The sequence below is a fragment of the Etheostoma cragini genome, chromosome 21, assembly GCF_013103735.1.
Source record: "Etheostoma cragini isolate CJK2018 chromosome 21, CSU_Ecrag_1.0, whole genome shotgun sequence".
Taxonomy (NCBI): Eukaryota; Metazoa; Chordata; class Actinopteri; order Perciformes; family Percidae; genus Etheostoma; species Etheostoma cragini.
This window is the reverse complement of record NC_048427.1, coordinates 13,199,456-13,224,869: the sequence shown is the minus strand read 5'-3', so window position 1 is coordinate 13,224,869 and position 25,414 is coordinate 13,199,456. Positions and strand designations below refer to the sequence as shown.

The 25,414-nt window shown below is 40.3% G+C and overlaps 1 protein-coding gene across 1 annotated transcript in view; it reads right to left on the bottom strand.

Annotated features, from left to right (window-relative positions):
* LOC117937038 (cytohesin-3-like) overlaps positions 1-25,414 on the bottom strand; it is a 33,205-nt gene extending 7,791 nt beyond the window's left edge. Inside the window, exons 1-9 of the mRNA XM_034860673.1 lie at positions 25,038-25,414; positions 11,615-11,697; positions 10,753-10,817; positions 9,653-9,719; positions 9,376-9,494; positions 6,782-6,862; positions 6,560-6,672; positions 3,179-3,327; positions 2,975-3,086 (exon numbers count right to left, since the gene is read on the bottom strand). Of these exons, the coding sequence (XP_034716564.1) occupies positions 2,975-3,086; positions 3,179-3,327; positions 6,560-6,672; positions 6,782-6,862; positions 9,376-9,494; positions 9,653-9,719; positions 10,753-10,817; positions 11,615-11,697; positions 25,038-25,056 (808 nt within the window). The 5' untranslated portion in view covers positions 25,057-25,414. The remainder of the gene's footprint in view (positions 1-2,974; positions 3,087-3,178; positions 3,328-6,559; positions 6,673-6,781; positions 6,863-9,375; positions 9,495-9,652; positions 9,720-10,752; positions 10,818-11,614; positions 11,698-25,037) is intronic.

Genomic DNA, 25,414 nt, shown 5'->3' with positions numbered 1-25,414 from the left:
TCAGTTTACATGCTGAACACTTTGCTGAGACAAGCCAGGCCGGGACAAGTCCGGTTATAATGCAATAACATCCCATGTCCCTGTTCCATGCACCTTAGTTCAAATGAATGTGGAGGACAGGAAAAAGTAATTGTATCCATCTCTTTATTCTGTCCCAGAATACAAGCTTGGCTGAACTCAAAAAGAGGTGCTGTTTTGTGACCCCTCTGCAGATAGTAGGCCTTCTGAAATATACGTATTAATAACTGTATTTTAGGACATGCTGTACACAAAGGATGCTGATGGATTCAGGCATAGCAGCAGGCTCCTGGTTAATAGTGTAATGAGAGCTTATAGAGCTTCACAGCCTCATAGCAGTGCAGCAATATGTCATATTGAACAACCTAACATGCCAGCAGAGTGCTTCATTCAAACAAACAAAATTATTTTATTCTCATTAAGCAGGGAATCCTCTGATGAATCTTAAAATTAGCGTGTAATTTACTAACAGGGAAAGTTGGACCAAAAATGATGCAGGTGCAGCTGGTAGGGTAGAGAGTGAAAGAAAAAGAGTGGAAGAGGAGCAGCAGCAGCATGGGGTACTGATGCCTGTAGGACAGGAACAGAGGGAGAAGAATGACAATAGGCAAGAGTCTCCTTTATTTCACTGCATCACCAGCTACGCAGCAGTAGGGATGCAGTCCCACAGCCGCGGACTCAAGCAGCCCGTTCACTAAAGCTCTTGCAGACAGCTACACAGGAGCGGTGTGACGCGCAGGGCTGTCTCTAATGGTGCAGAGCATGAGGCGATCTGCTCAGCGGAACCCTGAGTGTTTGTTGCAGGGAAACTACGAAAAGGCGAAAAATGATTCATGTGTGAGCAATGCCCGTAAGCGATACTTTGAGACAAAAAATCCAAAGCATGAAGCAGTTTGTTATGACGAATTTTATTTACTTGTTTGGTTGACTGGCTACTGTTTTAAGGGTTATTGTCTAACAGCTAGGAAGAAAAAGTATGATATTTGAGGTAGTACACTTTTTTCACTTACTTGCCAAAACACAGCTGAAAAGATTGATACCACTCTCATGCCTGTACGCTAAATACGATGCTAACATTACAGCCAGAAGCTTGGTTAGCTTAGCATAAAGTAGCATAGCACAAAGACAGGAAACAGGGGGAAGCATCACACCATATGGACCTTTGGACAGAGAAAGGCTAGCCATTCCTTTCTTTCCAGTTACTAGCCGTAGCTTACAGACATTAGAGCGGTATCAATCTTATCGTTTAACTTTCAGCAAAAAATGCTAAATAGGAGCATTTCACCAAATATTCCTTTAAAAAAAATGCAATTTAAATCAGTTGTCTTGACCATGTTGAAAGTCTTTAGTGTAATTGTCTACTGCATTGTAAAACTGCACGCCCCGCAACTACAGTAGTAGGTTAGAGTAAAATAAGGTAATATGTGGCTATGTGGCTTTTCCTTCTTTATCCAGTAATCATGGTACATTCTGTAAAAAAAAAGCCTGGATAATAAATGGGATGTGGCAAATGGCACTGGGGTTTAATGTCAACAGTTATCTTTTAATGCAAAGGCTTCTTGAGATAAACATGTGTCCCTTTGCGTGTGCACCACCCGAGACGGGCCCTCTGCGTCATCCAGCCTTCTCCAGAGCCACAAGATGAAATGCAGCCAATCCCCATGCAGAATGAGAAAGATCACTGACCTCGCCGTGCCTTTGAAATAATATATAACCCATCACTTCATAATGCTCTTCTTATTTGCTTTAGTACAATAAGCCAATTAAATGAGGCGCCTAGCATGTTCAGGGGCCCGGTGTGCTAAGGAGATAAAGGCAGCCAATGCCAGCGTGAGGGCACTCTGTGATGAACTGGGGAAAATGGACAAAGGTGTGTTACCTACCTCCTTATACAGAGATTTAAGAAGGAACAGCCATCACAGAACAGAATGAGAGGACAGAACAAAAAGTGAAAGGGTGGAAGGTTAGAGAAAGGGAGTGAGGAACAAAAACAACACAGAAGGATATTGAAAGATATAACAAGCACATAAATCACAATGCCAGAGAAAAAGAGAAGTTGAACGTGTATTCACAGAAAGAAGCATGCTTTAAGTGAGAGGAGAGAAAGGAGAGGATAGACAATACGAGACCAAACAAAGAGGAGAGGTCACGAGATGAAGTTGCGTCACAGATCCCTAAGCAAACTTATCTAGCACTATCATAAAGGTGGACAGTTTTTGGGCAAAAATGAGGCTACATGAGCAGAAATCATGAGCTTACTTTAGTTTGGTTCTGTAATGCTATTCAATGTTGCTTCAAACCTTCCAAGTCTGGTGAGACAGAAGTTTACCATATTTTAGTAAACCCCCTGTTTCTTGTATAGTCAGCTCTGTTAACATGAACAACTTCATCGGCTAGCTAATTAGCCAGCAGGGGTCTGTATATGTGTGTCCACACTGGGAATGTGTCCTTCATTCACTTAATCTTTTAGTTTGGTGTTGATGCAAAGCCATGCTAGCTGCTCTGTGAGGCTATTCTTGGGCAACAGCGGTCAGTAAATGTTAACATTGGCTTGCTAACATGCTCACAATGACAATGCTAACATGCTGATGTTAAGCAGCTGGCTAAAACTTCAGACTGAATCACCAGCAGAAAACAGGTTAATGAGAACAGAAATAAAATAGCGTTAGCATCAGCTCATGACATACTGGGACAAACAGGGACTTCATGTTTAATTCAGCTGAAATTTACAAATTCTAATTTAAGTAAGTAAACTATTTTTTATCCTTATTTTTTATAATGCATTGTTGCCCAAGAGTTGCTGACCTCCAACATGGCCGCCTGAAAGCCCATCATAAACAACTTACACACATCAACAGTCATCCCCACGGAAATAAAGGGCACTGCTCATCAAACTGAAAAATGATGAATCAATATAACCAAGGTTACTTTTGTGACTCTAAATGCACATACGTACCGAGCTTTAGGAGCCAGCCTTCTCTGTCGGGGTTGAAGAATGTGTGCGTCAGATCATTTCCATCATCCTCTGGGATTTTGAAGGGCTCATTTTTGATGCTGTCGTAAAGGTTCTGCAGAAAGGGTAGGAAAGAATTATTAAAAAATCTGAACAATAAAGGAAATGCCTCATCACACACACATACACACACAGAGAAATCCTCACCCTGAGAAGCTCCTCAGGCAGATCTCCTCCTTCGTTGATGCCTCTGTTCATGGAGATAAAGCGCTCCACGGGGGGCTTGTCTCTGACGTTGGGGTTATGGAGGCTGGTGTTCAGCATGATGATAGCAAATGACAGCACGTAGCAGGTATCTGAGAGCATCAGGAAGGGAATCAAATACATTAAAAATACATAACAGATCATTACAGCCAAGTCTTTATTTAGCTTTACATTTTTAATGGTAGACATCAGCATATGGTCATATTTTGTGATAATTTCAACTTCTTCTTACACACGCAGCCTGTCTACATTTATTCCTATTATAGATAGCAATGGGGATTGGGACGGGAGCCATAATTCTTCTAAATGTAGATGCTCTTTGTAACTGATTTGAATGAATTTTCTTTGTGGCTGGTAGGAGCGAGAAAGATAGATACAGAAAGAACTACTTTACTAGTGCATCACTTTTTGACTTGAGAAGCCATGTTTTTAAGAAAAATCCTTTTGTGTTTGAGAGAGGAAGAGAGAGTTATGAGTGAGATAAAATGTAGCGGGGGAAGCAGGTGTAGCGCTTTCAACCCTTCCCGGGTAAATGAAAGTAGTTATTGGGTTCGTTTAGCTAACTTTGGTATATATTTAGGTGCCTATATAAATACATCTCCAGATAATCAGTTAAACTAACACTAAATATTGTTTTCTATTTTTGTACAAAATAATAACAGGTTTCTTTTAAATTCACTTTTTTCCAATGTGATATAATAATAATGATTTCAAGCCCACAATTGGTTTCCAAAAAGTAAAACAAAATCAAATCAAATACGGTCAACATATTTACCCCTTTTGGTGATCATTTCTGAATTCAACAAAATATGAACATCACTTACAATGTTTCAGTGTTTCTTTAACCAAAATGTCACTTTTTTCATACCCATTTGGAACTATAACTGTTTCACATTAATTCACATCAACACAATGAGCTCTATTTCACCCCGTACATCTGTATCTTCCTGGTTCGTTGCACGTGTATGTTGTCCCAGTAAAGACAATGTCCTCTTCACTCCGGTGAACAAACAAGAAACGGATGTCTACCGTATTCTGGTCAAACTCTGTGATTTGTCCGCTCTGTGAATCCTTCTATCCGTCTGTTTGTCAGTGGGATTGTTTAGCCAACAATCTCTCCCACCAGGATTGATTTAGCTACTACAAAGTTATTTTTAGTCAAACTCGCCGTCTATCTTGCACTTTTTCAGTTCTTTTACATTTCCCGGTCACGCATCATCTCTCTAAAAAACGTAAACATTATGTATAAGAAAATAAATACATGGACATTCTCTCTATCCACATAACCCTTACATCATCAATACAGGGATTTAAAGTGTATTACTGTGGAATGAACTAACAGTTTTAATCTTTTAACTTTTAGTAAATTATGTTTGTAATTTATTAACTATTTATTGTCTTTATGAACTGAATCTAATCATGCATTAACTAAGATTACAGCCTAATTTCCAAATGGCTACACAGGGTTTTAGTCTCTCCACTGTGAGTTAATGTTCAGACACACACGGGCCAGTGGCTGCCTGCAAATGAATCATTCATTCCCCTATGTCTGTCTCCTCACTGACACACTTTAGTCCTGGCTGTCCTGCGCAGTCTATTGTCTACCCACTTACACACATTCTCTATAAAAAAAAAAATAGAGGAGCTTTGTCCACAGTGTGTAATGCGGGGGCAAGAGGTGCTGCAACTGCAAGAGGAATGTCAGGGTAATCAAAAAATGTTTGAGCACGATGAAGCACTGAGAGAAACGGGAAGCCCTTTCCATTGGTAAATAGAGATCCCTGATCATTTTATGATCCATTTTTCATGGGCTAAATGTGCAGTTGCTGCTACAAAAATGGATCTAAGATGCTGTTCTGCTCTGCACCCATCACTGTCGCACAAAACATGCATGCCTGCCTTTGAAGATATTGTTAAACTGTCCCTTTCTGTAAGAAATCACATCTCTAAAAAGTCCACACCAAACAGCCTTGTGGGTGGCTTAACATTTTGACATTTGATTAAAAAGCATTTAAATTAGCTAAACCCATGCCTAAACAGGTAATCCATCAACAGAATTTACAAAATTTGGAGTATTCCCTCCATGGGACCACAGGCAACAATCTTGCACACAATACTACACAATTGACTGACTGTTGTAGTTGTAGGCTTTGTTTATCACAAGACCATATATCACTCAGCCATGTTGAGTCTTGCTGAATAATGGATGTCTCTTGTTTGTTGCTGTTTGTTTACTCTGAACTCATTTGCTGCAGTGAACCGTGATCTGTAGTTAATCCTCAGTGGGCTTTAGTTACAGTAACTCTACTATGGCTTAATGATTGAAATGCATTTATAAAAAAAAAAAAAACTGTCCATCACTCAATGCATACTAAACCCGCGGGCAGTACTTATGTTGGCACATTAGGCTAGGCTGCTTATCAGTGTATTGACTTTGTCCCACACATTGGATTTCGCACTTTGCTCTTATATATCCCAGTGGGTTCCTTTGCAGTTTCCAAGGGTTATAAGGAAAGATTAGCTGAATCACTGAGAATAGAAAAAGTTAGAATTTGCACAAAAAAATTAAAATAACTGCAAGGAGTCTTCTGTATCATGAACACTGTGGTGATTAACCCTTGTGTGGTCTTCCCGTCAACCATGGAAACCCATTTTGGTCACTTTATTTTTAACATTATTGTCGCTTTTCCCAACATTTTTATCACTTTTATAATGTTGTGGGTGCAATTTTGATGTTTTTTGTGTTTTTTCCAAAGTTTTTGGATATTCTTAATGTTGGCATTTTCAGTGCTTATTTGGACGGCCCATTTTTTGTGACAAAAATTCAATTAAATTAACTGAAAATGGGTCAAATTTGACCCGAGGACAACATGAGGGTTAAGAGAGAATTAAATCTCAGCAACAAGAAAGTAGAGAAGAGTAGAAAAGGCTTAAATTAAAAGATAATAAACTAAAGGCGGTTGATTTAATGGCTAGCTAAAAGTAATACATAGTTAGTGTAACTAAAAGTTATAAAATAAATGGTTGTATTAATTAGCTAAAATAAAATAAATAGTTTGCTAAAACAATAGTAGTATGAATGCAAAGTTGACCATATCAACACAAAAGCACTGACTGTTCAACTGTATAAAAAATATGGTAACAATATCTACTTTAATATAATAACCAATAATCCAGTTTAAATTAATGGAAATGAACACATTTGAAACATGATGTCTGTTAAGGGGGTCTCAGGATCTCATCTGACAGGCCTGTGGGGGTACGTCATACAAACAAGGTGGGGGACCACTGGTTCACACGACAGTAGCCTGCTTTGTGTCTGACCTGTGGACTGGAAGACTCCAGCGTTGCACTGGCAGTACCGCGAGGCAAACGCCTCCATCATCCGGTCGATCTTCTGGGCTTCACCTGGCAAACGGAAACTCCACAGGAACTGCCTACAATTAGAGGGAAAGCAGGGGGGTTTCATTTGTGATCCCCGGTATGCACATGACATAGCTGTTGTAACATTTTCTGCTCAGAATTTGAGTTAATCGTTCTGCTGACCGTAGGGCTTGGACCAGATTGAGGTCTGCAAACTCGTGCAGCTCCACAAAAGCTTGCAGCACTTTGATGTTGAAGTCATCCCTGGTGGGGGAAAAAAATACAGATGAAAAAACCACATTTCCAATATTATTCTGTATCTCTAAATTGTTCTTACTATTCTTAATTTTATTTAAAAAAACAAGAAGACTATCCAGAAGATGTAAGATAATTCTGAACACAATGTGAACCCAGAAGACAGGGTGGAAGAAAAATAAAGATTTCCTCCCTGAAAAGCATTTCTCAACCTAAATTCCATTTTCTCAGCATTCCTGTCATGTTTGTGCAATATTCATACCGGGTGCTGAGCCTGGAGTCTGGAAGCAATTTAAACAGCTGGCCATTGTGGTGTGTTTTTGCACCCTGAGGGGGGGAAATTGTGCGTTTTGACTGATGAAAAACAGCTAAAACCAAACCCACACAGCCTTCTTTTAGTCAGACGTTTGTCAGGCTATCAGAGGGTTTTTTGGAGGAAAAGTCAACAGCTGCACTGATGCTGCGGCCACAGCTTCTCTGATCATGTTTGTTATACATCAAGGACCATGATCCTGAGTCGTCTTTGTGTTGTGTATTGTTCAAATGATGCCAGGAATCTTCAGGCCTTTTGTGTTTTTTGTGGGGATAAATTGTGGAAAGGTCTAGAAGAGTACAGTTTACAGGAAACAAACAACAAACTTGTGTTGCAATAACAGTCTTAGATTATTTGGACGAGGACCTGGGGGATTTTCTTCTTCTTGTACCCTATACTGGCAGCCAATTTATCTGCAGCCAAATAAAATGAATCCTGTCTTATTAGAGTTATATATAAGTTTATTGCTATAGCCAGGTACATTTATTACAAAGGGACTTGAATGTGAACGTGAAATTGCATACATACACACACACACACACATTTATATATTTATATATATGTGTGTGTCACAGCAGTGTGTGTACTGTATGTGACTAACAAAGCTCAATTACGCAGAAACAATTATAAAGCAAAGGTCTGGTAATGGGAGTCAATGACCCACTCAGCCTGCATCCATCTATCTCCCACTATCTATCCACCCTCTGGCTATTTTTCTTCTTCTTCCTTTCCCTGTGTCCCTCTCTCTGTTCCCCTCTCCTCATCTCCCTCTCTGCTCAGCATGTAATGATGGGTTCCTGCTCCTTGCATAAGCTCAATTAGTGATAATTACTGAGAGTAAACCCTTAGCCTGTGTTCAGTGGGATTTCCACTGGGTAGGTTGCCTCTTTGATGCCTCTCCATGAATAAAGCCTGTTGCCAACAAGAGGAATCCCCAGAGCCACCCCCACCCCCCCCAGCTCCTCCTAAGATACTACAGACTGTGATTTCCTGCATAGAAAGAGTTCACACAGTGCTGCTTTCATTCAGGATCCTCCTTATAAGATTAAACATTTTTTCCAAATAAGAGCTTTAAAAAGACAGTACCATTTGGTTAAAGTATGTAAAATTTGTCATATTTTTGGATTTTGTTGTGACATTTGCATGGCCAATCGCTTAATGCGTTTTCTGCTTCTAAGAGATGTCAGTCAAAGAGTACAGCCAGCCTGTGATGCATTTCCCTTAGATTTTCTCTTGAGGAAATTAACATTTTCTTCAGGCACAGCTGGTACCAACTACCTCCTAGATTATCGACAGTAGGTTCTACAGTGGATACAAACTTTAAAGGCATTCTTTTCAAAAAGGTTTGTTTATATTACGTAGTTATGTACAAAAAGGGAAAATAAGTCGTACCGTCGATGTATCGTGATCTGATTTTCTAAACTCTCAAAAATGGCCTTAAAAATCCAGTAAAGTGTCAGGCTATAAAACAAAGCACCAGAAATGTAAAATGTATCACTTCCTGTTCATTGGAGAATTTATCATGTAAAAAAGGTGAGTGTTTAGAACAGCATATGTACTGGCTGATAATAAATGTAAATGGTTATAGGTTGACCCGTTGCTTCGTGCTTTATCAATGGAGGATAATGAAGAGCAAAATGGACTTGCAAGAAATCGCATGATGATTAATATAAAGTACCAACAGAGATGTTCAGTGCATATCTTTAAAGTCAAAACATATCTGATTAAAAAACCTTCCCAAATTAGTGATTTTAAAATGAAAAACAGATGAATGATAAATCAAGCTCGGGTTTAGTGCCTTGTAAATTTGGGACACTAAAGCCTTTGATGTGCTCCTTATAGCAGCTCCCTTTTCCTGGACTTGGATTCAGTGTATTTCGTTCCTGTACGCCTCATACAGTATGTTTAACTATCTAATCTCACCCACTGATAACACCATCCATCTTACTAGCTGCAGGACTTCCTTTCTTCTTCATTATCCAGCAGAATGGCCCGAGATGTGAGGAGCTGGATGGTTCCTTTTTAATTACATGGGTGGACTATGACAAGATCGCCACACTGCCTCAAAGATTTATGTGAGGGGGTCAATCATGCACACCTTCATTAATCAATAAATCCAGCCTGTAATTCCCTTCTCTAATCCCAGAGTGAGCATAAATCTGAACTAAGGAGGACTTTCTCCTGCAGGCTGATAGATGCTCTGTCTCACCGCTCGCCCAAGTAGTCTCCGATGACGGTCTTGTTGAGCCCCTCGCCTTTATAGAGGAACTGCGCGATGTCTTCGGGAGTGTGCTGCAGGAGGTCGTTCTCCAGCAAGAACTGGATTCCCTGGAGAAGAAAAGGAGTATAGGATGGCTTTTTTGTCTCAATTGAGGACCGATGATGGAAAATGACGGATGGATCGCTCTTCACACCAGAAGAAAATCATTCACTTCAAGACTAGAGAGAAATTGGAGGCTGTTACTGTACAAGGATACACACAGTACCTTCTTTGGATCCATGTTGAATTTCTTCCTGCCCATGGCGATCTGTTTGTTTCTCTGGGATGTTTTACTGCAAAACAGAAGCAAAAATATAGAGATATGATAAGGGTTAATTACACTGTAAACAAGTACCTGAATGTCAAACACAACAACATACTTTATTAACAGTAGCAACTGGGAATATTATTTCCTGCCACATCTGTTCTACCCATTATATGTGCATGCTTGTGCCTAAAACGTGCAGAGAGATACATGTTGTACATTGACTGTTATTATTTGATTTATGCAGCTCTTGGTTAGACAACATACACTGTCTAGTCCACAATTCAATATCTGATATGTACAAACAAGCAGGTTGATATGGCAACCTCATATTGTAACCATATGAAGTCAGATCTTATGTCAGCCTACACCTTTGTAATTTTATTGCCTTTGCAATCTCTGAGCTGACATGCAAATCCCAAACTCAACCGAGATATTTATGATTGAAGGTCAAAAAAAAAAGAAAAAAGAGCGTTATTTAGGGCTGTATAGGTGGCATAGGTCATGCTCATTCTCTTTTTTCTGGGAGTTTTAGTGACTCAACATATTATTGTCACTCATGGTTGTTTAATTAAAGGCTGGTAATATTTAGATTTATCATAAACATGTACTGCGGCCATTGTGTGGAAGGCTCTGAAATAGCTTTTAGACTATCCTGTAGAGAAACTTTAGTCCAGGGTACTGCCTTTTAATGAATGATAAAAAACACAGATAATGTCTATAACTAAATGTATAAATAATACGTGAAAATATCCAAATTAGCAGAATATTGTAAAGACTGGTATTGCTTTGGCCTTGGTATTTAAATGTTAAATGACTTTATAATATTCACCTGTACCATCCAACAGCTCTGCCTACATTCTATATGCTTATGAATATAAAACAATATAAAATATATAAAATAGTTTAGTTTTTGTCTCAATAAGTTGAATTTACACATTTAGACAGAGTGCTTGACAATCCTTAATAAATACTCTGTTACTGATGTAATAGCGATGTAAACCTCATCTGCAGAAACTACACTGGTGCAGAATGACAGCCTTTTGTCTTCAGTTACTCACCTTTCCCCTACACAGGTCAGCTGCTCGATCTCCGTCATGACCTCTGCTATCTCAAACTTCAACCTCTGAGAAAAAAAAGTGAGACTTTAAGTTGAAACACGGGTAAAGTACAGCAGGGCTGGGACGATATGCGTTTGTCCCGATTCAATTCTTTCGATACATGGGTGCCGATTCGATTTGTACTGCGATGTTCATTTATTGCAATTCTAGAAGCATTGTAATCCGATAGTGTTGAGTATTGCGATTTTCTTTTCCTTTTTCAACAAAAAAAAAGTTAAATAATACACTTCTAGAGACATTATGTCATGAGACATTTCTAAAATCAAAGTGTTTTATGTTCAGTCAGTCAGTCTGACATTTAGTTAATTTGTAAAGAAGTACATAACATGGTTGTTCTGCATTTTCTGCTGTCTGTTTTGCTGGATATGATGTTGTCGCTGTCTGCACTACCATATAAACTGAAAATATATACAGGAATAATTAGTAAAAAATAAAACTAAGAAATATTGATTCTAGGGAAAAGATCGTCACAAAAAAAATCACATACATGTGTGAATCAATTTTTTTCCCACCCCTAAAGTACAGGGAGAAAGTGCTTTGAGGCATGGAAAGGACACAGCAGTGGGATGCATTGCTTTTTGTGAGCAACAATGTAGTGTAAGTCTATTTGCATCATGTACAGCATGCAAACAGACCTACAGTGCAGCAGTAGATAGGCAAAAACAATTAAAAGGTCAGAAATGACTAATTAACAAGTATATATAATGTACTGTTCATGAACAGAGGCTTCAGCTACTGAGATGAATGAATGAAAATATAACCTGTACATATTGTATATGCTTATATATGTGCGAATACACACCTCAATATCATCGAGCAGCTCTCTCTTCCTGCGACGGATGTTTGACAGCTCATCCCTCTCCTCCAGGGACAGATCCTCAGGAACTGAAACACAAGATGGAGAAAACACAGCACACCTTAAGCCTCACTTTGTACACACCTCGCATCGCTATATACTGTACCCACTCAGCTCACCGCAGATGAGACCAAACAGAAATGAATCCGATCCAACACCTGCAAATTCTTCAGGAGTTCACAACCAGAGATGTAAAATTAAAAAAAGATTCATCATCCACATGCCGTTAAGTGACGGGGCTGCTGTTGCTTGATCAGCTGCAGCAACACATATCAAGACCGTGCATGTTCGTCTTAATTAACTAGAGAAAGAGAGAAGGAAAAGGGTCTTAATTATTCTACTTGAAAGTGTTTTGGCCCTTCCCTCCGTCTCCGCTTGGCTCAGGGGGAAATTCTATTAATAAAACCAATCCAGATTAAGTTTTCTTTCATTAAGAGTGAATTTGCTCATTTAACACTGATTCCCCGACCATGAGGGTTTCACAGCTCCAGGCGAAAAGAGGGGATTTCTATTCTCATTCTTGTTTTTCAATCTTATATCCTACGCCTCTCTGTCTCTCTGTTTAATCCCCCCTCAAACACACACACACACACACACACACACACTGAGAATCTTGCTTCATTAAGCCAGCTTAGAGGCAGAAAACACAAATCTCTCAATGTAAAAATGGCACATCTAATATCACAGTTGCAGCTTTGTGCCTTTGTGTTTCTGAAGGAGAGATGTAAAAAAAAAAACGCAACTTTTCCTATTTTTTGCCCTTGTTTTCCCTCGCGGACGGGAAACAGCACCAATTAAAGTAAAACAAGGTCACTGGGCTCAAGAGGAAGCATTGCCTTTGTAATCCATAGCTTGTAAGAGTTGAGTTCGGGGAGCACAGCATTGTTAAAGATGGTATTCACATTAAGACTGAGTCAAAAGGCGTTTTCTAACCTAGTTATGTAATCCTGAAGCGCCGTGATGAGGGTCAGGTAAACAGCGGGAGAAACACCTAAGGGATTTCCTTTGCAGGCCATGTTTTTAATAGACAAGAGAGGGGGACATAAATGCACAATGACTGAACGTAGGAAAATCAAGATGGTAATTAGTGTTGCTGACCTCTGGCTACCTTACAGGACTTATGCAATACAAATGTGAGCGCTGTGAATGGGGCTCTGAAACCAATTAATGCTCTTAAAAAAGTTTCAAGGCTGTTTTACACAATTCTTTAATCTTGAGGAAGGGGGGGGGGGGGGGGGGGGTGTATTGTTGCGTTGGGTTTTAAGGTTGTACTGCTATAAATATTATGTCTCATATTTCTTCATCTCTCCATCTCTCCCTCTCCCAACTGGTTGCACCACCAAACTAAGTTTTTCCTCGCCGTTGTCGCACCAAACCTACTCTACCTATAAAGGATCCAGAGATAACTTCTGTTATGATTTGACACTATAAATCAAATTGAGACTGAAATTGAAATTTGAAGTAATAGTTTGATTGACCGCTGTTTGTAGTTTCATATTTACCACACAGACATGAGAGTGGTATCAATCTTCTCATCTAACTCTTGGCAAGAAACAAAATTAGGGTTTTACCAAAATGTAAAACAATTTCTTTACACTTGCTGGGCTAATGAGAGTGTTACAATGAAATTAAAAAATATTCATTCATGAATTGGTGTGACAGGGATCACACACAAACCACACACTATTTTGCAGAGCTGAAACTTCATTGAGCACCATCAGCAGCAGCATGCTAACACACTAAACTAAGATGTAAATGTTCCCTGCTAAACATCCGCAAGTTAGCTTTATAATTATGAACGTCAGCATACTGATGTCAGTATTTAGCTCAAAACACTTAACAACAGTCGCCGATGCTTCTATGGCTACAGAACAAAAAGTCAAAAATACCTTGGTTCCTGCTTCTCAAATGTATAGCCTATGTATTTGTAAATATTAGTTTTCTTTGTCTTTATGATAATTAACTTACTGTTTCTTTAATACCTTTAGAATTTCTGCTTGGATAAATCAAGCTAAATAATTATGTTAATTTGTAAGGGGCATTTCAGTTATTTTTTGTTGTTGATATTAATCAGCAGAGGAATCAATATTGGAGAAAAACATCATTATTTGCAACCCTAATATAGGGATTCTTCTGTCTTTTTGAATCAGAGTAGCTGAGGGTAGTCAAGTTGATGAGCAAGCAGCAGACAGCTCCAAGTTTTCCATTGGCCTGAGGCCGTGCATTAGCTGATGTAGATATTTCCACTGGTTGCAACAATGTGCCTGATTGCAATCTTGACTCATTACAAATCTAATAGAAAGCAAGGGATGCTTCTTTAATAAAACGCCTAACAACATTAATGGCAAAGCGTTGCCATTTTCCTCCAATCCAAGTCTCTCTACGTATTATATACTGTACAACATGTCTTTCAAACCACACATTTCCTAATGGAGAGGACTATAAAACCAGTGCTTAGCTCTCTGTTTCAGTGGATAATCTTGTTTAGTGTTGGGGAGACGGAGGGGGGACTCTTCTACAGAGGTGGTCTACCAATTACATTATTAACACACGCCCCCCGTGACCTTCTAAATGACTCATTCAGGAAATGAGTTTAGTGTCTTCAACAAGCACCGAGGGTGTCGTGGCGCTTGCCATTACCTCTGCATTGACTCAAACCAAACACAGCCACACTTGAACGGTAATCTACTACAATCCTGTATGGTGTGAGTCATCGCTTCATAGTAAACAGTAGACCTTAACAGGGTCCGATTGTCCAATAGTGGGGTATCTGTAGTTGATGTGGTAGACTTTTTGAATCTTTTCAAGAAAATCTTCTATATGGCGGTTCAGATATCCACTGCATGGAGCGGCGGGTTGAGAGGGTCCAAAGGGTTTAAACTCCAACATGTGCACCACAGAACAAGAGGCTCTGCTAATTTCCCCCCCTTAAAAACAAAATCCCTCAAAATCTACTTTTAGGAGTAAATCCCCTGCTGCTCTTCACACCCAAAACTAACAACTGTCCCTGGCCACCCACTGAAACCGGAGTCTTGGATGGCATTTCCATAACTTTCACGTTTATTTTGGTCACAAATCAATATATTTTTATGTCTTTTGTTAGAGTGGACAGACAGAAAGGGAAAACAATGTCATTTTGAAGCTTTGTAAAGAGATTCTAGGACTTAAAACTTGTGTTTTTAGCAGTTTTGAGGTACTCAGAGCACATGGAGCTCAGAGTGAAAATCCCACGCTCACTTAACACTGGCTGCGGTCCCAGTTTTCACTGACTCATGTAAGTGAGAGAGGATTTGTCCAGATCTACTGGCTTTAAAATAGCGACTGACGGCTGTAATGTCTTTTAAAGTGGATGAGCTCTAAAAATAAAAAAATACCCAGCCCTGTTACCCTGACTGGCCCTGCAGCACTCTGTGACACATGCAAGGAAGCAGGAAGTCAAGGGAAACTTCCTCTTGGATCCAGACTCTATTCTGAAACCCCCCACCCCCAAATCCCTCTAAGTGTAGGCAAAGACATTCTCTGTATTAAAGCCCGGGTCATACATACAGACAGACAGACATGTGCATGTAACTGCACATGAGCACGCTGGCACTAATCCCCCACGCTCGCCTTCCCTGCAGATCTGTAAGTCCAATACGAGTGTGTTAGAGCGGAAGTGTAATGTATAACAGCATATGCACAGATGCTGCCGCCAAACCAGCCGCCGCCTGCCTTTAACCTACTTTGTGACTAAATGATGTGACAGTATGTGTAGCAGCAGACAGTCAGGCATAGCTGTCTGCAGAGGCACTTTGGCTCAGAGCCATAAAGCAGGTATGCTGGGACATTTGCACAAAGGTCAATGTAAGGGGGTAAAGGAGGTCATGATACAGACGGTGAGAGGTCATGTACACCGGAGTCTACGAGAACGTGCAAAAGGTTGCCATGTATCAATACAGATGAGGTGAGACTGAAACTTCAATGAAACCTCAACATTAAGTCACCTGGTTCACTTACTCCATACGTCTAGATAATGATAGTACATTTTAATAAACATTGTTATGTTGTTTATTTAATGTGTTTGTTTTAGTTGCTTTTAATGACCGGACAGGGCAGAAATTTGTAGAGATTTAAGATAGCAGTGATTACAACTAAAAAGTTGTGGAATTACATTAACAGAGAGCATTGGTGAAAATCATAGATGTGGAAGACACCATGCTGCCAAACAGGCAAATTTACATTAGAGCTGTAGTTTGTTTAATAAATGGTTGTTTAAATTTAAATTAATTGCACTTTGCTGTGATTGATGCTCATTTGTCTGTTTAACACGTGTCATGTTTTTATTATATAGAAAGACGGGGGAAAGAAGTGCTGAATGAGAGATTACACTGAGTAACAGAAGCCAGTGAAAAACAGCACATAGTATTTAACGAGGGAAACAGCAAAAAATGCAACTAGCAATAATTTTCATTACTGTGTAATTGGCAAATTGTTTTTCTCAATCAAGCGATAGATTTATTTGTCCATAGAATGCGAGAATACAGTAAAAAATCAAAAATGTTATTGCTATTTTCCGTGGGGGGAAGAATCAGAGACTATACCACTGTGTGTTGCTCTGTCTGTGAAATCAAGCATTAGTACAGCGCACTGTGCTCTAGCCTGTTCAGCAATAATTCAGTTGCTAACAGTCTCGGCCGTTGCGTGAGAAGAGAGATTTGGGGAGCTGTGTATGGCTTCTGGTTTTTAACTACATCTGGGGTCGCGAGGAGAATCTGGGGCTCGGGGAGCTGAATTGCCCTCACGCTGATTGCTCTGGTTAATCTGCAATTTTGGAGAGGGATCTCCTGCTGTGTGTGCATTTGTCCGTGTGTGTGTTGTAGCATGGGAGGTGGTCTGCACACGATGTCCTCCTTATTTCACACATCTGCTCAGCATCAGCACTGTGTCAATATTTGATTCAATGAACTCTGCCAACAGAATCTAAGGGGGTTCCACTGCCATATGCTGGCAGCCAAAGTAACCATAATCTGATGATTTGATCGGCATGAGAGAGTATTAGATGGATGCTGTTTCTCCTGGCGTCCTGGCAGGATGAGGGGCTTTCACAGGCTGAGTGCAGTCCAAGTGACTCCCTGTTCACTCCCTATAACAGATCTCACATGATCAGCCAGGTTTAAGGCCGACTCTACTTTTATTCTCGCATGGTACTAGGATTTCTAAATTTCAACAAAACGTGGCTGAATACTGGTCTTACATAGGTGAAGTCTCTTTACTATTTTTTACTATATGTGTTTTGTGTTAATAACCATTAGTTAATTAGCATGCTTACACGCTAAACTAAGATGGTCAACATAGTTAACATTATACTTGCCAAACATCAGTTTAGCATTGTCCTTCGTAAACATGTTAGCCGGCTGGTTTTAGCATTTAGCTTAAAGCCCCGCTGTGCTGCAGTAAAACGTCACATATCGGCCAAACTGTTTTAGCATTCCCTTGCTTTTATTATTGTAAAATCCATGCTTTAAAACCCTAACTCTGAAATAATCCTGGCCTTAACAGACAAAGGATGGAAGACATGGATGTTACAATGTATTTTGAAAAGGCGACATATGTTTAAGGGATCATTTCCTGACACACACTGCTGTTGCTTCCTGTGGGTGTCAGTAGATTGACAGGAAGAAGAATGTTTTATCTGACATGAACACGCTCACCACCATTATTGTAAAAGATATCTAGCTGGTGAAGCAATTTTTTTTTTTAAATCTGTATGGGTGCTTTTCATCCTGTACACATTGAGCGAGAGGAAGTTCGTTTTGATATCTCCGATGGGGCTGAAGATGTGCAAACAGCAGCAGGGACAGGCCTGACCCCAAGGATGGTCACTGACTTTAAACCTTCCAGTGTGCAGCAGCTCTGTTGGCCAGGACGTGCATCTCTGGAGGTTCAGGATGTTCCTGTGATGGTTGTACACATCTCTGCTCTGCCTGCGAAAACACCGAATATGGCGTCCAACCCTTATCCATTCATAATGACACCAGAGCAACCTTTGACAGTAACAACAGAAACCACCCACAAAGTTGAAATAATTACTCTCTCTTGGTGTTGGCTCTAAGTTCACTAAAGATCCTTATAGAAGGATCACATTAAATATCAACCTTCTGGATTAAAGACAGCTCTGTCCTCACCACGTCTATTTGAGGCAGAACAGGAGGGAAAATAAACTTAATCGTGAGAAGAAAGTGCAGGAAACAATATGAAAGAGTGCCAGGACATGATATTAAGGTGAGAATGTGCTAGGGCGTTAGTGTGGTTTTCCTTTCGTATTGAGCCGCAGAAGACAAGAAACACCCGTCAACCCCCCAGCCTCTGTCTCTGAACACCCCTCCCTCAACTTGTCTTTCTGGTCAGCTGGACCCTGTTTTCTCTTAAACCTTCTTCCACTGACATTAGGTGTAGATTACACATCTCTGCTGGCCTTAATGTCTGTCTGTGTTCCGCCCCGACTCCTGTTCATTTAATTTGCCTTTCCTTTTGTCTCCCATCTGCTCTCTGTATCACGCTTGAAGAGCCAATCTTGACAGCTCCAAGCAATAACTTCAGGCAAAGCGTACCTCTATTCACAACAGCATAAATGTCTTGTATCTCTCTCACACACACACACACACACACACAACCATGGTGATGGGAACATGTCGGTAAGACTCCCCACTCTCTCCTATAATCAGGTCCATATGTAGTCTTCTCTCTCAACACAGTAGTGCAGTTTGTCACAAGCTTGGGTTCAATCCCTGCCCATCCCGCGGCAGCACAGTCTGTGTTTGGGCATTTGTCTTGTTGCATGTGGTATACTAGTTTACATTCTAATCTTTTATTGTTGCACCACAAAACCCATAATCTTGGCAGTCAAAATTAATTTCTGTTCTTTCCAAATCTCCCCTTAAGCCTTTAAACAACACCGCCAGCCTGCCGGGTCAACCAACGAGATCTAAAGAGTACATTTTAGCACATTTTTTTTGGCATCTCTGTCAACACATAAAAGACACGTTTTTGTCTAAAACATTGCAGACATTATTTCACGTTACTGGGGTGTTGCAGGAAATTTGGAAGCGATGAATTCAATACATGTTTTTATACCCAAAGGTAGAATTCTTTTTGCAGCCAGGTGAATAAAACATATGTGACGCATGAAAGACATTCACATAAAAGAATAAGGTTTGTATACATGTTGTATAGCTTACTTGTCATTGTTGGTATTTGTACTTGTCAATTATTTGATTAGTATAGGAAATTCTCTTATTTGCTTTCTTGCCAAAAATTGGATGAGATACCACTCTCATGTCTTTACTGTAATATAGATACCACCAGCTGCTGTAAACTTAGCTTAGCACAAAGACTGGAAACAGGGAAACGTCTCTGTCAAAGGGTAACAAAATCCTCGCGGTAATAGTCCATCACATACCTATCCACCTATAAATCACCCAACATGTTGTTCTTACACCTCAGTTTTTGTATGAATCAACAAATATGATATCCAGTTTTAATAAACAAGCATTTGCTAGCTTTTTGTATGGAGCCAGGCTATTCCCCCTAGTTTCCAGCAGTTATGCTAAGATAAGCTAGCGGTCACTTAGCTTCCCTTTTAACATTTAAGCATGAAAGTTATCATCTCGTCCAACTACTAAGGTAAACGGACTTTTGGCTGAACTAGCTAACTAATATTTTTATAATCTGTTACTTTACTGTAGATTAGATTAGATTCGATTCAACTTTATTGTCATTACACATGTACAGGTACAATGCAACAAAACCCAGTTTAGAGAGTTTTGAGAGCCTCCGAGCCACAGCTAGTGAAAGCGCCGCCACATGCACTCAGAAAAGGATTTATGCAGACAGCAGGATAATACAAGACATAACATAATGCACAAGACTACATACACAACTACTACTGATGTACTGATGAATATTGGTGGGAAAATACTTGTTAATGTAAATACAAATCAACAAAATCACGCTACTACATCCCCATTTACGGCTTAATTTTATTACATTTGGAAGGAAAGCCTTTACTAAGTTGTTATGATGCTTTTATCTTTCAGATGATGAAAGATGATTTTTCGGCTGCAACAAATTATGGCTTTAATGCATCTTTCTTGCTCATCACAATTTCCGAGAACTCAGGGTTACGTATTTTGTTAGATTGAGTTCCAAACAGTCCAAAACCCGGAAGATAATTAGTTTACGATGATAGAAAACTAACCATCAAATAATCACATTTGAGAGGCTGGAAATAGTAACCACTTATTTGTCTTCTTTGCCCGAGTAGTTGCAGATTTTTTTTCTGTTGATCAACTTATATATTTATAATTTCAGGTCTGTTGCAATTTACCTATAACCACATTTAACACTGCAGAGCATCTCCAGGGAGACGTTAGGTAGATGAAACATCCAGATGCAGAGAGGCGCAGATGTTCTGCTGCTGTCTAGCCATTCAGCACCAACCACTTACAATAAGCCAGCCAGCCTTGGGTAAAGTAAAACTAGAGAACAGCCGCAGCTCGCCCCGAGTGACTGTCTGATGTCCTCCCACACACTCACCCTACAGCCACAACAAAGACCATACCTAATCACACCAACTTCCCCTATTAACACTTAATCTCCCTCAGAACTACAGCACTCAGCGCTAAAGATTTCACATACAGTATGTTGATTCAGGTTTTGCAAAAAGCCACCTTAGCTTGGGTTTCATGCCTGCTGGGGATAACGTGATATGAAATAATTATATACACTCAGATGTCTGTTAAGTTTGAGAAGACGATTACAAAAACTGCAGAGAAGAAAGGAAGGTTTCTTTTTAAGGGAAATATTTCTAATCAGAAAGCCGAGGCATGACACCGCACACAGACACTGCCATGCGTGCACCACTACAGACAGGACTGTTAAGTGCTGCAGTCACATACGATTTGTTATTTCAAGTGACACATTCAGTTCATAGAAGAATTGAAGGAAAGGCCTTTTCCCATTCAACTTTTCCCACAGTCAGATAGACCGAAGAGTGCTGATTGACAAAGCGGGGTTATCACGACACTCACACAGGAAATTTGGTAAAGGAAACCCCACATTTCAGCATGTTTTGCGGAGTATCTACCACCAAACACACAGCCATGATCATGTTGAAAAGGTAAATTCTATTCATTACAGCAGTGTTTTAAATTCCCCAAACTCCCAAAACTCAGCTCGTATTTATCCCTTGACTGCGGCATCACAAAGCTGCAATAAAGAAGAGAAAACACAAGAAAGCCAAGTGTTAAAATTCAAGGCCTCTGTCCAGATGTTCAGTGGGCCGCTTTCTGGCCAATTTCTGCTTCTGTGTTCTTTCCACTTCTCCATCCAGCGATACAATGAGAGTAATCAAAACACTTTGGATTTCAAGGCTGTTGCAAATTTTTTTGCCGTTTTGAAGCCAGGCCCTCTCTTCTCTGTGGCATGTACAGAAGAGCCAACTCTGATTAGCAAGCGCAGTGAACATGTACTAATGAATGCCATACTACAGCTGAGTCTCACAAATAATGCAGTGGCACCGTTTCAATGCCTTCATTTATCATTTATTCAAGTATGGACCATATGTGCAGGTTGGTCTCCACTAGCTCCAAATCACCATTATTCCAACAATGACGTCTCTTACAGGTTTTCTATTGGTCTACAAAAGGCCTTTGGTGAAAGTCAGAAACTCTCCCTTCCTCAGTTTGGGGCCCTGGCTGGGTGATAATCAGAAACTCTGATTCTCTATAGTTTCATCAACCATATAAGCTTTCTGGCAGAAAGTTCCTCTCTCACTTCATCTGGATATGGTCGTCAGACACCGCCTACCCGAGAGCCCAGGAGCACGGGTCTGTCAGAGGCACACTAGCGCTGATTGGACAGAAAATCAACTAAATTGAACAGCGAGAAGACCGGATGTACCGACAGAGATTATAGAAGCCTTACCGGGATTGTCTTCATCTATATTTAATAAAAAGGCATCAACAGAATCTTTAAAAGAGCAAGTGACTACACCGTGGGGTGGTATCCAGATTAAATCCACCTCACACTGTGCCTTGTGAATTCTGTTTTTCTGTAAATATATCTGGTCTGGACTCTTATGTGGCCACACTTTGTCGCCCCTATATCACTACCACTAAAGATTTCAGTCAGTAAGCAGGCGCCGCATGATGATTGGATAGGTGGTGTGCAGTCTGGGTGGTGGGTGTCTGATGGTGGGGTGCAGTTTGGGTGGGGTTTTGAATGAAATAGCTCTCCATGGATGAGAACAAAGTCCCATGTGAAAACACGTAAGAGTAATGCGCTTGTCATTGGATGGATTCACAACCACTGAGAAATGTTTGTAGGGATGTTCGATTCAACTATTCAAGCTACTGAACTTGGTCCAAATACAGGAGGCCCTGCCTTGCAGCCCAGCCGGGGAATGACTATACCAGCACTAGTGGAACTTTATAAGATAGCTGTGACATCCCAACCGTATGGAAGTCCTGACAGCTTGTCTAAAGGCATAGTTTCTGAATACGGACTTTGTGCATTTCTCTGTAGATTTTGATACTTTCACAGTATTTATATGGCACCTTGACCTGCTTTATAATGAAAAAAAGATATTAAAATCTAAATTTTTACAATATGGGACCTTGTAAGTGTGTAGTTTGTTGCCCACTATGAGGAATTCTATGTAATGACAACCAAACTGTGGTGCGCATCCACATGATGATACAAGCCTTACGTGACCACGTACCATTCCCATGCCCCATTCACACAGTTGCTTGTAACCATGGAGGAAATGGAGAATTAAAAAAACCTGATGAACTCTTCAGAAGAGGTAATTATCTTCACTTCACCACCTTCTTAACATAGCCATACTGAGAAATACAGAGTGAGTTGTGTGGAACTGATAGTCTTAATTAGCTTTGTAGCAACTCTTTTGGCAACGGCTTGAATGTAACAGACGTTTCTTACTGTCAAAAACTTATGCAATAAAGCTTTACGTTATCATAGTGAGTTTATATATGCCTGTTTAATTACAGGCACTTTATTGTCACGTACAAGTACATGCAGCAAAATTCATTCTCCCATTCTTCCATTCATTTAACCCATCCCTCAAGGGAGCAGTGGGGGGCCAATCACAGCGCTTGGGGATAAACTCCAGATCTGAGCCAGTGCCTGGAGAATCTAGTACACGTTTTCTTTGATTAAGTGGCGACAGAGCTTGATAAAGGTGTAACTTTGACTTCAGCTGCTGAAAGTGGCTGGCGGAGACAAATTTAGTGCTAAGTGCTCGTGCTTTGATACCAGCATATCAATGTGTGCACAATGTTAAGTGATGCGTGCAAGAGAGCGAGAGGCAGCAATGGTGTCAGTGAGCGAATGTGAGCTCTTATTTACTTTAACATTTATGGTAAGTTATTTTAATAGCTCTCCCACACTGCACAGCAAGGCACTTAATCTCTCTGGACTTGTGTTGTATGTTTCCAGTTTGATCACAGACAGCGTGCCCCTGCGTCCTCTGACATCCTGTCACATGTTCACATGATTCATTTTTGTGGGGGCAATTATCCATGACATTATTTAAACCACAAAGAGGACCTATGTATAATCTTACACTGTGATTGGAGAATAATATTACTTTCAACAAGCCTCTAAAATAATTAAGACAATGATGACATATTAAAACCTCTCCTCTGAAACACATACAAAATGAATGAGTATATTGTTTGTGCAAAGTTGACTTCTTCTATGGTGGAGTAAAGCTAATGAAGTGTCCAAATAAGAAGGGATCTCCCCCCCTGGATTATGAATATGCTCAATTAGTTTCATGGTAATGTGCCCGTTAGATATTTCTTGTGTACAATTTATGCTGAAAGTTGGCACTAAAGGAAACATAAGGGGGTCACCAAAATCCCTGGGACTTATCATCTGTGACTATACACACAGACAGCAGTATAATGAAAATGTGTTTAATAATATAAGGACAAGAAGAAAATGATTATAGAAAAACAGGAGTAACAATGCCTAGGAGCAGGCTCTGTTATTACACATAGCGCCTGTACGCACTAGTAAAAATAAGGATCAGTGAAATAGATCAAAATGGGTCATGTTCACTTGCACTCACATTCAGGACAACGCTTCTTGGTTTAGATACCTTCACACTATTCAGATATTAATAATGTGGGAAAAAAAAGTGGAAGTCCAGATGGGGGGGGGGGGGTCTCTCCTGGGTCATGCTAATCTCTCACAGTTAAACTGCCAAACTGTTATCAGACCATAGCCGTTTGTTTACACTACACTACACTGCCTTTAAGGTCTTCAGCCAACAAGGCGGTCTGTATTATCTCTCCTCGGAAGCACCCTGCATCTGTGTTTCAGCACACATATCAAACAATAACTGATATGGGGCTCCGAGCTGCAGCCGCCATGTGGACAGTAATCCTGGTTAGACATGCAGCTGCACGGGTTCAATTCACTCAGCTTTATCACAACATCCCACAGTCAGCTCTGATGCCCCATGTACTCACTCTAACCACTTTCTCCTGGTCGAGTTCATTCATTTTCTAAGACTGCTGTCATTTTCAACACTTGGTAAATAAAACAAAATGTGACCTAATTATACTTAACCTATACCTATATTGTTAGCTTATATATGCAACTCAACAATTGGATTCCCTTTGTTGTCTTATTTTCCTTAAAGGCACTTCCTTTCTCAATGTTCCCTTTAAAGTGTATTTAAAGGAATTTTTCTACATCTGTAATCTACATGCTGTTTTTGCACAATTCGCAACTTTTTTTAGTCACCTGATCATGCATTATGGCGGGCTAATCTCCTGTGGTATCACATAACTTCAATAAAGGAAGATCATTTTTCTATATTTTGTTCATGTGTTTGTATACGGATGTAGATCCTGCTAGGTCTATGCTATCCTCCATATGGAAGGCTGCCAGTCAGATATCTTATCAATTTCCACCAGTTTAGAAGCTTCAGACAGCACAAGGAGATACTGAGAGCAACTACAAAGCCTTACAGAGAGACATCAAACAGATGGGAAAGGTGCATGCATGATACAATTGTTGTGTTTTTTGAGGGGGTTACCATGGCTTCAGCGTTTCTGCCTCCACTTGTGTATGTGCAGGAGACTCACTGTATTTATGAGAAATGCTTAATGTTAAGTTAAATCATGACAACCGAATTGGAAAAAGGAATCCTGGTTGTAGCCTACCTCCATCTCCGCACATTTGTGTCTCCTGACTCACTCACACACACACACACCCATCCATCCATGCCGTCCATCCATCCCTGCACACGAGCTGAAGAGAGGAAACCAATCTGGGGACGGAACAAAAATAGCCTTACCGTGATTCTCTTCATCCATATTGACTGTAGTCGTGGCAGGACAGTCCGGCGGGAAGGTGTATCCTGCTGAAACCTTGCGGAAAATGTATTTCAAGTGTTTTTCAACGGGCTCCTTCTATTGCTTTCCCCGCTGACAGACAGTGGAAGCCGGGGTGTGTTGACACACGGATGAAGAGGAGTGGACCGCTGAGAAGATGTCAGCGGCGAAATTAATATAAAAAGAGAGAGAGAGAGAGAGAGAAATAAGCCGCAGTCTGGGTGTAAATTAAAGGGAGGTCCTTAATTGTTGAAGGGATATTTCAGAGATGTCTGACCGCGATGTGAGACAGCGGTGGCGCTTGTTCCTCTCTGCTCCATCCTCAGCTGCTCCGTCTGCA